This window comes from Pipra filicauda, unplaced genomic scaffold, assembly GCF_003945595.2.
Source record: "Pipra filicauda isolate LSUMZ 115617 unplaced genomic scaffold, ASM394559v2 scaffold155_size1731166_pilon, whole genome shotgun sequence".
NCBI classification, from domain to species: Eukaryota; Metazoa; Chordata; class Aves; order Passeriformes; family Pipridae; genus Pipra; species Pipra filicauda.
In genome coordinates this window covers 951735-967323 of record NW_024104051.1, presented here as the reverse complement: position 1 = coordinate 967323, position 15589 = coordinate 951735, and the positions used below count along the sequence as shown (strand labels likewise).

Sequence of the window (15589 nt, the reverse complement as noted above, 5' to 3'; positions counted from 1 at the left end):
AAAGGAATTCTGGGATTTGGATTTTTTTCCCCTACCCATGGGAGGGGACATAGGATTCTAATGCAGTAGATGTAATGCATACTGATCATGGAGCAGAGCAAACAGAAAGTAGGGCACATATTAAATGCATCTGAAAGGAGACTTTCATAACTTCAGAAATAATGGTGGTATAGCTGTTCCCCCCACAAAGAGGGAAACATGCTGATTACTAGTAATCTAAGTGTTTGGAGGGAGACTGCGTACACCCTGACTCTCACCATAAATTTCACCAAAAAATAGCACCTTTTCTGCTGTTGATTCAAGAGGATACAGGAAGCAGCTTCTCACGAGGAGCTAAGTTATATCCTTTCTTCCTCAGCCTCACTCAGTATTATGCTACCTCCTCCTACAGAGACTGCACACCATGCTCTTAGTTACAAGACAAAGTAACATTCTGAAGATAAAAACATTTGCTCTGAAGCATAAAACAAAATAAAATTTTGAAATGTGATTACGCACACTTCTAATGAGGCCTATGTTTGCCAACCTATTATTATCATTTAACTCATTACTGCACAGTTTTAACAAGTCAAATGCTACATCTAAAGAATTAATGGCTGGTGCACTGGAACCAGAGCTTAGTAAGCTTTGTCTGCTTCTGCAAGAACAATTTTTTACTTTTTCAGTTTAGCCTTAAAAAATATTCCATTTATTCTAACAACAAGAAACTGATGGGAGCTGAATAACACCTGCTTTGTTCCATGTTTTTGAATAGTAAATGAGAGTAAAAAAAGGATGAAGAAAAAAGTGTAAATTAATTCTACTAAAAACCTATCTAAAAATAATATCCATTTCATTTGTTTGGGTTTTTTTTTAAAGCATTTCCACAAAATAAACCTTCAGAACAAACACTGGGGTTCATTTACATTTTTTAAATTTAAGTTATTTCATATTTGTTTTCAATCAATTTTCAACCCAAATGGCTTGTTATAAGTTACAAGTAAAAGTAATGCAATATGTGACCATTTAATGCATTTTTAACATGATAAAAAATGTAATTTGAATGGATCATTACTAAAATACAGAGGTATTACATTTATACATATTCACCACATGAACCATGTTTTCTTTAGTCAAGACTCAAAATAATTTATTTTATTCTCATATTTCTTGCTTGGTAATTTAAATCATTATTTGCAAAGACAGCTCCAACACCAAATATAAGACTTCCTCGTCACAGCTTCAATGACGTAGAGTCTGTGGAAATCAAAGGGAGAGGATTTGGGCCTTAAAGCAGGAAGAAGTGTTTGTGGGACAAGTCTCTGAAGTGAACTCAGAAACTGATATGACTTAGAAAAAAATTCTTCCACCTGAATTTTCTCTCTTCCTTGACACAATGTCCTGTACGACCCTCCAGCAGTCCAGGTTGCGATCTGGAATGTAGCTGTAAACCAGCACTGCTTACGGACACTCTGCGCTGTCACACCAGTAAGTGGCTACATAATTTGTCCCAAAATCTAACACAATAAACCCTTCTGAGTGCACACAAGAGTAAGGAGTATCAAGCGGGAGGGCAGGGGAGAAGATGATGTACTACCTGGCTTTGAAAGTTGACTGCCACATCTCAGTGAAGATGAGCTAGAGCAGAGTCAATAGTGGTGTTATTAACTTCTATAAGTAGGCCAAGTCTGCGCTACTGCAGCATTCCCCTCAAATAGCCTTCACACTTAATGCCAAGGTCTGTGCCATTTTCCACAGCAATCCCATCTCACAGGAACAGAACCAACAGATAATTCATACACAAATTTCTTCTTTTTAGCATTCATAAGTCACCTCTTTGGGCACCTGTTAACTGGCCAAACATCAGAAGTGACAACTTGGTATCCATACCAGAAGGGCGTTTGGTTTGGTTTCTGTTCTTCAGCATGCCTTGGGCCTGCAGGTTCATAAAAAATGATACAAAAAAATAAACATCGATAAATGTGACTGTGAACTTACTATTGCCAAAGAAAATCAGTAAGAAAAACTTAATATGGCAGCAGGCAGTTTTCCCTGACGCGGTGCTGATCTCAGCACCACAGAACGCAGTATTTATCTCACCAGACCTGACATACTGGAGTCCAACCCACCAGCCTGAGCTAGGGATTCAGGCCCTTTGCAATTCATGCAGAAACACTGACTTGCCTTCAGCTTCTGCAGGCCACTGGGGGAGTCAAGGGTAGAACCAGACAGGATGCCGCCTTCTTTTACAGGAAACATTGAGATTCCAGATGTTTCTCCATCCCAAGTCAGGAGCAAATCACACTGTCAGATACACACATTAAAAGACAGGGGACCAGCAGTACCTAAACAGCCTAAGGGCCAGGATGCCGGCTTCAGGCTCCCACTGAGGGCTCTCTTTCCTCTGACGTGGAACCGTCAGAGCCACTTTGCTCACACTGATACACTCTGGGTTATTTGTGCAAGCAGGAGCCTCCACTTCAGTCTGTCATACCCCAGGTGAGTGCCATGACACTGACTTAGACTGGACTGTTCAGCTCCAGCCTTTACAGGGTTAAAGTCATTCAGGGGCAGAGGCAGACACAAACTAAATGGGCGGTGAGGGCTAAACACAGCTGATTGCAGGCATCCTTTTTACGGTGGTAACAGGAGATCAAGAACATATAGGACAGCAGGAGCATCTAAACCCTCTGCCTTAATTCATCCTTGCTTAGCATTCCCATGGGATACAGATATAGAGCACCTAGTTTCCACTGCTTAATTTTACTGCTTCAGAGTTGGGACACAAACTGGAATTTCCTATGTCATCTCTCAAAAGCAAAGAGCCAAGGGAGACTGGCTAAGATCTCTCTTCTTTCTCACTTGAAATATCCTCCTAGAGTTTGAAAACCCATTTCCAATAAATAATCTTTGGTGCATCACTGCTTGCAAAGTGGGAACATGGAAGGGGGGGGAAATGGAAATCTTTCAGTAAAACAAAGCTATTCCCAATTGTTTTTGTTCCAGGATGGTCAGTATACTACATTACAGATTAAAGCGTGACATTTGTGTCTAAATAGAAAAGCTTTATTTTGTTTTCCCTTGATACAGCAATGAAGATGGCAAGGCAAAAGTCCTGAGCAAATGATGCCCTCAAGGCCACATGTAACAACTGAGCAGCTTTTCAGGGTGACATGTCTGCCTTTCATATGGAGTCCATGTTTGAGGGTCAGCAGCAGAAACTGAATGCAAGCTATGCCGCCATCTCCTGTACAGCACATAAGTTTGACGTTAACAGATCTTGACTCTGATGATGAGTTCATGTGTTGAACTGTTGATTCTATACCACTTACATAAATGCAAAGATAAGGTTCTTTAAAAATACATGAAATCTACAAAATGTAGATGTACCAGAATCTATAACAAGATCTCAAAAACGTGCTGCAACCAGAATTTTTTTTTCCTAGCAAGCTGTCTAGACAATCCATTATGTCTGGGCAGCCAGCACTGGGCAACAGTGCTTCTTTAATCACACACCACATCATGTAGACTTACAAACCACTTAGGAAAATAAAAAAGTGACCTATCTAGGCATCTGTACTAACAACTAAAACCCCCTCAACTTGAAAGTTTATTCTGAACTCTGTGGGAAGTTGAGTTACCCTTTAAATATTTCTTTGCTTATATCTTTTGCACTGAACTGGCAACTTGGTAATCATCTAGAAAATCATTGTTTCTCTTCTCACTTTTTTGCTTACAGAAACTGGAAGAGATCAGACAAGCAGCAAAGCAGGCTATCACAGTGAAAGCCAGATAACTAACTGTCACCATGGCTCTAAACTTGCCTCTTCCCTTCTTGCATTAATAATGCTTTAATGTGCTTTCACTGGTGAGGGAGGTCTGCCCCCTACAGCTCCTCAGCCCTGCTAACAAAGCTGAGGGAGTAAAGCAGTACCCACAGAAGAGGAAAGCAGGAATTTGGGAGTACCTAAATTTATGCAAGCCATCTGGCACAGATGGGATGCATGTGAGGGTGTTGAGGGTGCAGGCTGGTGTCTTTGCAAGGCTAGTCTACCGTCTCTGATAGGTCATGGTATTGGGAGAGATTTTTCTATGACTGGGAAAAAAGTTTAAAAAAAGTCACACCTATCTTCAAGGAGGAGATCCAAGGAACCAAAGGCCAGTCAGGATAACCTCATCCCTGGCACGGTTATGGAAGAAGTCCTCATGGAAGTCATTTCAAAGCACATGAAGCACAAGAAGGTGACTAGGGCAGCCTGTGGGGCTTTACCAAGGGCAAACTGCATCTGACCAACCTGACTGACTTCTGAGATGACTGGCTTTAAGAGCAAGAGGAGAGCAGTGGGTGTTGTTTACAGTGCCTTTAACAAGGCTGCTAACAGTCTTCTACAGTATCTTTATTAACAAAATATTGATTGGTAAGTGGACAATAAGAAAGGTAGAAAATTGGCTGGATCATCAGGCTCGAAGAATTTTCTCTCTCAAAGGAAAAACATATAATTTATGACCAGTTACAAAGCAGCCCACAGTGATCAATACTAAGGCCTACACTCTTCAATATATTTTATTAACAACCTGGACGATGATGAGTTCATGAATACCAAATCAGGGAGAGTGTGCAATAAACAACTTCCTCACAAGGGGAAGTGAAGGGGTAGGCACTGATCTCTTCTCTCTGCTGTCCAGTGACAGGACCAAAGGGGAAGTTTAGGTTGGATATTAGGAAAAGGTTTTTCACCCAGAGGGTAGTTGGGTACTGGAACAGGCTCCCCAGGGAAGTGATCACAGCACTAAGCCTGACAGAGCTCAAGAAGCATTACTCCATGATCTTGCTTAAAGAATAAATCTCACCATTCGGATCTAGACGTGACAATGGCATGTGACAAGCTCAACAAGTAGGTAACTGCAAAAACTTCTCACATCTGTCAAACTGAAGCAGCATCTTTGCTGTATGTGTATACATGTTCCCTGATCTGCAGAACAAGCAGATAAAGCAATTTATTTGAACATTTAGATGTAGCATTGCTGTTGTCATTAAGGCACATAAATATTCTGGGTCCCACCATGAAGGAAAAGATTTTTGCAAAATCTCTGTTTATAAACTATTTCTACAGTTACGACCACAGCCCTGAAAGCAACATCAGACTCCTCTCTCCAGCTGAGTGGCTCAGCAGGCAAGTTTTGGAAACCCCAGAGCACCCTCATGTGGCTAGATGTTGCTAGAAGCTCTCCTTCTTCCACCTAAATTGCATGCAACGCAAGCAAAACTCACATTTTATCCACAGTAAATAGAATAAATAAACACATAAACTCTCCCCGCCACACCACCAACAGGAAGTGCTGCTTGTGCCAGAAGTAGTATTTCTGCTGCCACACAGCTCTTCCAACCTTGTTTCAGTCTCCTTCCCACCACACTACAGCTGGATGACAGGCCTCACAAGGACTGCTGGAGGGCCAGGCAGGGGCACCAGCAGACAGAGTGAAAGTCCCAGGCACCACACTCCAGAAACACAGCGCTGAACCTCCTGTGATACCTCTACGTATTACTGCTCACTCCCAGATGGAGAGCAACCTTTACCACCTCTCCCTTTTCTCCCCATGTTAAAGGACAGATTTCCTTCAATTTAAGGCAACACTGAAATTTCCTGGTAGCAGGTAATGATTTTTTTCTTTCCCCTGCTCACCTTTTTTTTTTTTTTAATAAACACAGGCTGGGAGAACAACAGCTGTACTCCTCCTTTCCAGCTCTCCCAGCCACTGCAGTGTGCTCTTTATGCTGCACAGCAAAGGAAAGGTGCCGCCACTGCACGAGCCTCCCTCACTCCATCTAATCTGTGCCCTGCCTGTCCATTCCCTTTCTCTTTGTAGCAGGTAGGCTTTTGGAATAGACACAGGCCCTTCACATGTTACATTGAACCTGGCAGACCTTCTTAAACTGCACTGTAAACTGCATCAGAAGTAACTAAAAGAACAGCCTGCTTCCAATTTCACATTGAAGCCATTCAAGAGCAGTAGCAAGGTTGGTGTAAGAGAAGGGGTCAAAAGGCTCAAGTCTGAACCTACTGCTCTACCACAAAAAAACATCTTACTGAAACCATTCTGACTCTGAAGAGATTTTACGAGTCTGTGGTTGGTTGTTTTCCCTACTGCCTGTCAGCTCAAAACTTAAATAATACTTTCAAAACGTGGCAGCAGCAAAAACAGAACACCATCCTCCAGGTTCTCTACTCTGATCACGAGTAAACACATGTAACATCATCTTCTCAACTCCCTGTTTTAGGGATAGAGAAGATGTACATTTTTTACCACCAATGACCAGAGCCAAATGAATTAACATGTGATACAAAACATTATAATGCTCATATGGCTGTCAAAGGAAACTACAAATATTTTATTTAAAATCTCACAGTACTTTGGATTGGAAGAGCCTTCTGCAGGACATCTAGTCCTGTCAGTTCAAAAGTAACCTGTTAAAAATTTAAAAACAGAGGACATTTCACTTTACAAAGTGGTACTTTGAACCTTTCAGATTAAGAATCAGTAAATTTTTAAACTATCATGAAGAACCAGTTTGACTACAAGTTACTGTGTGCACTACAATAAAATATAAGCAAAATGTTATTGTCCACATTACATGAGATCAGAATAACACCTTAAGGCTTTGGAGTTTTCAGTTTAAGAACCAAAAGAAGTTGTGGGTAGCAGCTCCAATTTCTCAAGTCTTTTGAAAGAATACTTTCTACAATACAGCCCTCAAAGCACAAAGATGCTATCTGTACTTCTCACTGAATGTAAAATATTTCATTTAGTGTATCAACCGGGCTGGTGAAAAACATATGTGTATGAAACAATCAGCAGTCACCAACTCCCACATACAAACTCAAAGAAAGAAACATTATGGCCAGATAAGGGTTTTGTTGTCAAAGATGCCATCTCTGAGTAAAGTCTCAAAGAACTTTTTTTGTCAAGTTGCCAAACAAGAAGTCTGGAAACTAAAATTCATTCAATGGTTATTAAAAATTATAGACAGATAGAATTATAAATAGAAATAATAATAATAATAATAAAATTAAAATAAAAATTAAAATAAAAATTATAGATAGAACTGATGGCTTCACTGCATGCTAAAAATATAACCTGAAATGCAACTCACCCATCCACATTCCACGGTAGGTGTTTATTCCATTCTCAGTCCCACAGGGAACAATGACCTGACGATTCTTCTCACTTAACTGGTCTAGTAAACAGGCTAAACTTGGGGAAAACATAGCTTCCCAACTGAATAGAGCTTGAAGCTCACTGCTTCTATTTCAGACCTGCACAATGCACACTTTGTCCCCAAGTTGTCTGTCTCTGCCTACCAATTCAAGTTTCAACCTAAATGAAGGTATTAAGTTTCAATCCAAAGCCTGAAATCAGCAGGAGCCTGTTCCACCATCACTGTGCTAACTAAAATCCTGGAAAAACGATTAAGTGTTACCACCCAAACAAGACCCCCCTCTCCTCTCTGAGTTACACTACCTACACAAAGAAAATGGCAGGTCAACAGTCAAAAAAGCTATTTACCTGGCAGATCCAGGTCACTCCACTTTCAGATGAGTCAGACCCAGTAAGATTTCAGCAGGAAGCATATTGACTGAGAACATAAGACTGCAACTTGAAAAAAAGGACCCGTACACTAACATGACATAACAGGCACTCCACAGATTTCACATACTAATAAACCAGCAAGCAGAATTAAGACATAAGCCCTTGGCATTTCTTGGACTCTGAAAAAATACTGCCTTATTTTTGGATATAAACCACATTTCATCACCTTACCTTTCTCCAAGAGGAAACTCAAACATCTGTGTTTAGATAGCATAGGCCTGTGGTATTAGGCACCCTATCAAACATGCCTGCCCTGCTCTGGAGTAGATCAAAACACAGTAGATCCTGTCTGTGCTGGCTCACACATTCATCAAGTGATCACAGAAAGTGTAAGCAGCAGGTTCAAGAGGAAGAAGTGGGGATACCTGGAATTACAGAGTTCGTCTAGCCACGATGAAGCCCTACTTTCCCGGAAATGTCTGAATATTTGCCTGTCGATGGGAATTAGTGAATTAAATCCTTATTTTGATTTGCCTACATGCACAGCTTCTGGTTTACCTATGAAAGTGTCTTTATCTCAACCCAGGAGTTTTCTGACTTTTACCCTTCTGATTCTCCCCTCCAACCCACTGCAAGGGAGTGAGTGAGCAGCTGTGTTGTGCTGAGCTGCCTACTGGGGTAAGCCCATAACACAGGGACAGAAGCATGATTCTTTGTGGCTTTACTACAACTACTGATGTTATGTCTGCAGTTCATAAATGAACAATATATCTGAAATCAGTTTAAGACTTGGAAGCTATTGCCTCATACTTTATGTATCACTCATGCAGGTAATGTCAGTCTCTTCTACTTCTATTGCCAAGGTCATCCGTGTCTCCCACGAACAGAAAACACCTTTAGCCTTTCTTTAAGTGGCCACTTTTATTCTCATGCAAGTCACCACTTACCTCTCAGGTATAAATCTCCTAGATGCCATGCATTCCCAGAGTGACCTGCCCACCTGGATCCCTTACCACAGTATCTCTAAGTCTGTGGACATATTTACTGCAAGCCTCCCTCTCCCCTCCTGCTCCTCCCTCCATAGCCATGTGGTCCAGTTGCCTCCAGCACATGGAAATGGGAGAATAAAAGCAAATCCATTCCTTGACCACCATGGTCAGGAATGTGCTTTTACACAGAGCTCTTTGTTCCACTGGGTAACAAACATGCAGGAAACAGACTGGTCTTATGCCACCGCCTCGCTGAGGGGTGTGTGTTTCTGGGTCTCACCTTAAGGAAACTTCAAAATGCCAGAGGGAGGGGTCATAGCTGCTCAGAGGCCTCAGCAATCATCAAACATTCTTTGGATTTCTCCCTTTACAGCTGTCTTTTCTGAAAGGAAAGTGTCTCGCTGGAATACAGGATTTAATTAGATAAACATATAATCCTGGGTAGAAGGGATCTAAACCCTTCCATGATCACTTCCATGTTCAATTGTGACAGAGGTGTGACAGCTGCAGCCCAGCAACAACTATGCTTTTTGTTATGTATTTAAATGTCCACTGTACAGGGAATTCAACTACTGGGCAGCATGGTATCAAAGTCACATACTTTCAAATGAAACCAAAGTGCTGCCCACAACCACCAGAGGAAAACTGTGTCTCTGCTCAGGTTGTTGGGGCCTGGACAGAGAAGCACATCGTGCATGTTACTTACAGAGCACCCATGGAATATCACAGCCTCCAAGCCCAGTGCCCCTGCTGAACCCAAGCAGACCAAACACTCTGAACAGAAGAACCCAGAGAGCTGATTAAATAAAGTTTACATCTTTCATGGCACATGTACTATATTAGTGCTGTTCTAGAATATGTCAACACTTATTTTATCACATGCTAACTGATGCCCTGAGTTAACTAAAGAGTGTGGACAAAAGGAGAGGTGAAAGCATGAGTTATTCACCAGGCTGTCACACTGCCAGTGGAAACTAAGTAGCAGATGCAGGCATCTGCTAAATTCACATTACTCCTCATTATTATGTAGATACTAAGTCTGTGAAGTCAACTACACAGGCACTTTACATTTTTCCAGCTCTAAAAAAAGTAGTAGAAAATATTTTGCAACAGATATTTGGTGAATCTAAGTTTTTGTCATTTTATTACTACTGTTTTAAAATTTAATGTTACTTGATGAGTTTTTGTTTGGGTTAAAAGCCAGGTTCAGGGTTCAGTAATACGTAAAGTTTTAAAACCACCTTCAGAGAAAGAAGGAGAACCCTTTAGAAGTGTCTTCCAAAACGTTTAACCACCTACCTGGGGAAAAAAAAAAAAATCAAACAACTCACATCCACTTTGTGTCTCCTCTGTCACACCAATGAGACCACTCACATCAACTTCTAAGGCACAGCCTGTTTAGAGCAATGTTTAGTGTTTTGTTACTTATTTAGTGTTTCTGTTACCCCAACTATCTCCAATACTCACAGGGCTCAATTATTCACATTTGTTTTAAGACACCTCATCAAGTAAATAAAACAAAAAAAATCAAACCACTCAACTGCAGCTTTGCTCAGCCTCAGCAGTTGCTTTGCTAACAGGCACTAGGTAGAACTAGATACCTGCATCAGAAAATATAGGGAATAAAGCATTATTCCTTCAGAACTAGAGCTACAAGTTTCTTCTTAATCTGTCCTTTGTCCAGGAAAAAAGGGGGAAGAATTTTATTTCTGTATGAAATCAGGAAACCCTACACTCTGGGGCCATCCTGTAAGCTTTATTTAATTTACTTAGGTCACTCAAACTGCATCAACCCTCTCCCACATCCTTAACTCTCCTCAGTACAGACTGCTAGAAAGTCACTTTTCAGAGTCATGTGCCAGAGATAAAGGCTTTTTCAGATAGCATGTGGAAAAACAGTGGCATTAAGTGGTTTGTTGGATTACTGACAATAAAACTAACCTAAAAGCAGTCTCAGGGAGCACAGCAGGAGTTCAGTTGCTATCCAAAGGGAGGCATCAAACAAACACCTCGGCACTTATCTAACAAGTTCACCTGAAATTCTCTGGTAGACCAGTACATTTTCAGATTAATCATTCAACAGCTCTGTAACGAAAATAGTGTTCATAGATAATCTTCAACTAGAAACACAGTATACAGAGCGTTTACTACATAACCAGAAAAAGAAAGTAATATAATAATTTCTGAAGCCTAAAAATATACTGAATAACATTTTTTACACCACTGAAATAAACAAGGGAAATTTAAAAAAAATAATCTGTTTTTCTAGAACAAAAGTTTGAATTAAAACTGACTAAAGGACACAGTGAGAATGCACTAGCATATGAAAGTATGGCAAATATTCCCCTTACCTAATCTCTAAGTGAGCTTCCCTAGAGCTGTAGCAAAACACAGCACTGCAGGACATAGCTCAGTTAAGCCCTCTGTAAATTGAAGTCTGACATAAAGCATCATGCATCCCACTTTTTAAACCACCAGCACATACTTTTGTATGTATATTATACACAAACACCTCAAAACATTTCTAATTTATTTACACCAGTAAGAATTATCACATTTCAGACTTGCCCACCCCACTCTTTAAACTTCTGAGAGCAGTAGCATAAGACTGTTTTGTTCCTTAGCGATAATTCCATTCATCCCATTTTGCTAAGCAATTTCAAAATGAACTTCAAGTAACACCTATTAACCAAATGTTTCAGACTTAAATCAGATGGATTAAGAGGTATGCTGCTTTACTCTACAACCCTCATCTTTTTAAGCTATCCAACCACCAAATTTTTAATCCAAAAGACAAGAAAAAATAATCTTAAACAAATAGAAGGTCATATTAAGTTACTTATTTCTGTTTAATTTTAACTACTTGAAGCAGACAGCTGTTTCTAGCTCTGACACTGTAAATAAAGCACTGCTGAATACTAGTAAAAGACAAAAGGAATGCAGGCACAAGGAAGACAAGACTGCTTAAACAGGACTGCTTAAACATTACATTCCATTGGTTAGTGTTGCAAGCCAGTGAGAATGACTACAAACTAGAATTAAAGACAAACAGAAAAACCAAATAGCTTGATACCAAATCCAGAAAAAAATGTTTCGAAAACATAAAAGGAAAAGGTGCTTTGCAAAATACTGGTATCAGACCAAAAAAAAAGATAAATTTCCCAAAGCATGCATTTTGCCCCTAAATCTCAAAGGGAGGATCCAAAAGATGAATCATTAAAAGAGAGTCTATGGAACCTTAACAGGTATGGTCTCATGGCTTCGAAAAAGCTTTCAGGTTAATATCACTCCTCAGTAGTGTTTCTCAGAGCTAACTCCAGTTTAATTAACTGTATGTTGAGAAATATAGAAGTAGAGCTTCTCCTTTTGCAGCAGTAATGTTCTTCTTTGCCCTGTGCATTTTCAGTTGACTACTTACTAATTCAAGAATTCCAACAGAGCACAACTGGTACCAATGTGAGATTCTGAATCAATTGAATTAAAATCAACTTTGGGGAACTTCTGTGTCTCTAGTCAGTATAACTTCTTCGATGCAACACCCCAACTTATTTAGAACAAAATTACCATGACTTGACTAAAACTACTAAGAGTTGAAAAATACTGCAAAGCTGGTTTGCACCTAATATTTCCTCTTCCTTAGGGAAATCAAACAACATAGATTCCAACTCTGAAATCAAAGCTCTCATCTTAAGTGTTACTAGTTCTCAAATAACAATTTTGAGTCTGCTCTAATGAAAGAGAGGAACAGGCAAATTTCACAAGGATTCAGGCATTTTGCTCGAACATAAGTGTTGTGTGAAATTTCTTGTCTCGCATTCTGAACAATGGTGAAAGATATTTCTGTATTTTTCATAATTTCCTCCAGAGTTAGAACTGAAGGAAGATGACTGAGTCTGAAGAGGTGGATCTCTGCATCATGTAATGTTTTGTTTGTCCAGCTTGGGAAGGAATAAGGAAGATACCACTGAGACACACAATGTGATCAATTCAACTGTCTTCAAAGACTTGGTTTCTGAAATACAGCTGAAAGCATCTTTTCCTCTATGAATATTAAAAGTGGGCAAGGGAAAATTAAAAAAAAAAAATCAGACACCAGGTTTTAGTATGTCAAGAAAAGGTAATGCAAACGTTCTCCAAAGAAATGATCATGCAATCATTTCCAAAACTGGTCACAAAAAGTAGCAAATCATGAACTATGTAGTTAAGAGGACAACTTCATGCAGAATGGGTTTGTACAGTACATACCCAGATAGGATCTCTTGGGAGGTGCTTTGATTTCTTCATCCTTACTATCTGCAGCTACATAAAAAAATAATTGAGGGGGGAAAAAAAGAAAGGAAAGACAAACAGACTTTTATAATTAAATGCAACAGAGGTTATTTCAGTTTAGTCAGTTAGTACACTTTACTTATTAAAATAATAGCCAAACCAAACCATGTTAGAAATTTTAGTCCCCATGCTTTCTAGAAGGCTCCCACCCCATGATGTTAAGATAGGGTCAAGCAGTAGGAAGTCCCAGAAGAGTCTCAATGCACAAACCTACAACAAGGTACCTAGGAGGGGCAAATAAAGGCTTAAAAAACAATGTAACAGATAGCTTGATGCTTACTTTAGACCATATAAACTCTTATTTTTCATGATCAGAGAAAACAAGCTGTTATCTCAGCAACACTGAGTGTGTAGGCATGTATGTATAAACAGCTGAGACAATACAGTTGCCCTGTCTCCAGTGGAAAATGCTATTCTAAAATACTTTCACAAAGCCCATCATCAAGAATAGAACAGACCTCATCTGCTCCCGTGCTGCATGCTAAACTTTCACTCTAACCCTCCTCCTCTGCCAGTTGAAAACCGTGTATTACACAAGAGTGTTTTCCAGTGCCAAAAACAGAGCTCTTCGAGGGATCAGAGTGCTATAATAAGATACAAGTTATAAAGCAGATTAGGACAACTAGCAGTTGGAAGGAAGACAAAACTGGAAGAACAATCAGAGGAAATCATCTTCATGTAAAAACGCAAGAGCCCATGTTCTGCTTACAGAGCCTGGGCTGCAGTACAGTAAGGAGAGTCTGTTTTTAACAAATGCTGTCCACTAGTTTTCAGTATAGTTCATACACTCAGGGGATTCAAAATCTGACACAATGTCTTGGGTATGACTGAAATCTTTGTTGAAGAGATGTGGAAGGATTATTCATGGAAAGAGAGAAAAGGTTCTTCATAGAGTGTCTGTCTCCATGAATACAGCTCTGGCCTGCCAACATTCTCAAAACTGACCAGATGTTTGCAGCTCTCTGTATCTATGACCACCTTGCCTCAGCCACCTCTTGATTCTCAAGTCAAAACATAGCACATGCACATTTTGCTTTTCAATATTCAGCTCTTTAGCATGCCCCAGAAATAAAACACTTTGAATAAAAACAACAAAAAAACCCTGCCACTGAACCCTGAATCTTTCTACACTGAACAAACAACCCAGCATACATACAGATGCACAGACACCAATTTAAAAGTTGGGAACAAATAAGGAAAGCTATTGTTACCACAACAATGGTACCAGAAGATCTCCATTAAAGCAGTTAAAATGCAATTAAACTAATGTTAAATACAGGACAAAAGATGAGAGGTATTGTTCATGCCTGCTGATTTTATCTGAAGACTCCTTCTTGTAGCTTTCAAAGCATTCATACGCAGGAGAGAGAACAATCCTATCACTCGAGGTTTTAAAATCAAGTTGGGGGTATTTGTTGTTTTCATATTTTGCTTGTTTGGGGTGTTGGTTTTTTCCCAATCCGAACTGTTAAAAACAGGTTACATAGTCCAAGTTTTAAAAAAATAATAAAATAGCTGGATATATAAACAGGACTTACTCTATTTTTGATCAGTACTTGTACTAGAAGGATAAAGTTTATGTATCCAAAACAAAAAATCAGAGAAGGCAGCAGCAGCACAAGATGGGCTCCATTATTTTCAACTTACTTTTACTTTGTAATACTAAAAGTGCAGAGGGGGAATCCCATAATTGAGAAATAACTGAGAAAAGGAAAAAAATTAAGAAAACTTGGATAATCTTTTTAAGGTCTCTATATAGAGTCTACAAAAAAATAATCAAACATTACTAGAAAGCATCTAAGAAGACTGCATTGTTCGTGCTATGATAGTTACCCTACAAATGAAAGCACAAGCATTTTGACTGAATATTTGAATTGCTATTGATATGTATTTTAACCCAGTTACACCACAAAACAGGTTAGAGAATACAGAACAAGCTTGCCAGGATTTGAAGAGACTGCTTCGGAATGCTTCAAGATAGGAACCAGATTCCCTCTGAACTAGTTATTACTTAAGGGACCTTATTTGTGAGAATAATAAAACAAAAGAAAAAAAAGGCAACTCCCAGATCATTCAAAACACACTCGTAAACATATACTTCTGTGACTTGGAGGAAGTATCACATTTAACAGTAATTTAAGAAAACAGCAAACTCCCTTCCACTGAAATACTCTTTCTAAATATTTTAGATTATTTTGCAGAAACATTCAAAGGGAAGATAGAAGTTAAAGAAGAAAAATGTTTAAAATTAAGGCCAGCCATGTGAGAAATAATACATTACATTATCATACAGAAATGGTGTACCTTCCCCTCAGGATTCTGCAAGGTTAAACAAAAACACTGACTTCAAACATAGCTTTTCACTGCCCCAGTAAGCTATGAGGAAAGAAAGTAAGTATACAGATTTATCAGCTTGCCTGAAACACCATAAAATTTAAGAGATAAGATAGGTGTAGGACTAGAAACACAGATCTCACTCCTACTTACACTGTGCTTGAAACATATCATTCTGTGTAGCTTGAAAGGAGCTTTGTACACATCTATATTTTTATTGTGAGCCATCATATAGTTGTCCTTACTAAAAATCAATCCCAGGTAAGAAAAATAATTTAACTCTTCTCAAAGTTTGTGGGAGATGCAAGCCTTTCGATGAAAACAAATAATGAAGGTCCACAAATAGGTAAAATCCGTCTTTCTAGCAA

The 15589-nt window shown here is 39.3% G+C and overlaps 1 protein-coding gene across 3 annotated transcripts in view; it reads right to left on the bottom strand.

The window, feature by feature from the left end:
• Positions 1 to 15589, bottom strand: part of SLC66A2 (solute carrier family 66 member 2) — a 73811-nt gene that overhangs the window by 34960 nt on the left and 23262 nt on the right. For 2 of the 3 annotated variants that reach the window (XM_027721502.2, XM_027721504.2), the window contains exon 4: positions 12804 to 12857. The exons of the other annotated variant lie outside the window; for it this stretch is intronic. In XM_027721502.2, coding sequence (XP_027577303.1) covers positions 12804 to 12857 — 54 coding nt within the window. The remainder of the gene's footprint in view (positions 1 to 12803; positions 12858 to 15589) is intronic. 3 annotated transcript variants of the gene reach the window in all.